At 46.9% G+C, this 1,037-nt stretch overlaps 1 protein-coding gene across 1 annotated transcript; it reads right to left on the bottom strand.

Moving 5' to 3' along the window:
* Nucleotides 1-296: 296 nt before the first annotated feature.
* On the bottom strand, nt 297-803 carry LOC132216300 (E3 ubiquitin-protein ligase RBX1-like). Its single transcript, XM_059665467.1, has one exon. It carries the CDS (start codon nt 779-781, stop codon nt 452-454), a length of 330 nt encoding a protein of 109 aa, XP_059521450.1. The 5' UTR covers nt 782-803; the 3' UTR covers nt 297-451.
* Nucleotides 804-1,037: the final 234 nt, after the last annotated feature.

The following is a 1,037-nucleotide window of genomic DNA, read 5'->3' as shown; positions in this document are numbered from 1 at the left end:
ACCTCCCCGAACCGGAGAGCAGACTGCTGGCTCTGCCTCAACCCTGAGCCGCCCTACTATGTTGGTTTTGGGGCAAATGCCTCCATTGGGGGCTGTTGGGGTCCACCCCGAGCAGGTCCAGGGGTTCCCAAAGGTGTGGACGGAGTCGGCGAAGAAGGAATGACACGGAGACAGCGTTCAGTTGATCAGCAGCCTAGCCAGGTTCTCTAACCAGGTTCTCCGGCCAGGTTAGGTCGTTGTTGTTTTTTGTTTGTTTGTTGTTTTGTTTTGTTTTTTTTAAGAACCCAACTGGATTTTATTTGACCCAGAACACGATAGGACTGCAGGAATAGCAAACTGAAAAGACAAAGTGGAAAAGATCCAGTTCTATCTAACTTACAATGAAGTAACAGGAGGGCAATTCATTAAATGAATAACAAAACAGTTGAGCTTGATGGAGAATATTCTTTATCTAGTGCCCATCCTTTTGGGATTCCCACTCTCTGTTGTCCAGCAGACACACGGGCCGTGTTTTGAGCCAGCGAGAGATGCAGTGCAAGTGAAAAGCATGATTACAGACTCCCCTCACAACGGTGCACTCTTCATAAGTGGCAGATACTGGGCCCACCTGACATTCTATGCAAAAATCCATAACCTGGTTCCTGCAGATGGCACAGTTATCAACCACAATGATGTCCCAGGCCCAGAGGGCTAGTGGGTTCCACTTTTCTACTTCAAAGCACTTCTTGCCCTCGCCTCTGTTGGTGCCACTGGGGGTATCCACATCCATCGCTGCCACCATTTTGGAAACACACGGTCTCAGGTTAGGTCTTTGTTGCCCTGTTACATCTGTATTTATACCGGTTGATTTTAATCCTATCCATTCTATTCCAAAGGATAGGGCGTTTGTTAATCTAGTTCTGTTGTGTTTAATCCTGTCTAGGTTAATCTCTGTGTTCCATTATAAGGGCTATTCCAAGGTCACTGCTCTACTGATAAGCTACAAGGAAGTGACTGAAGGAGATTATCCTACCCAGTAAAGGTTATGTCCTCTCAGC

Source organism: Myotis daubentonii, chromosome 15 (genome assembly GCF_963259705.1).
Source record: "Myotis daubentonii chromosome 15, mMyoDau2.1, whole genome shotgun sequence".
Lineage (NCBI taxonomy): Eukaryota > Metazoa > Chordata > Mammalia > Chiroptera > Vespertilionidae > Myotis > Myotis daubentonii.
This window is presented reverse-complemented; position numbering and strand designations above follow the sequence as displayed.

Coding starts and splice junctions, on each gene's coding strand:
- LOC132216300 (XM_059665467.1), bottom strand. CDS start 781: ATGGTGGCAGCGATGGATGTGGATACCCCCAGTGGCACCAACAGAGGC.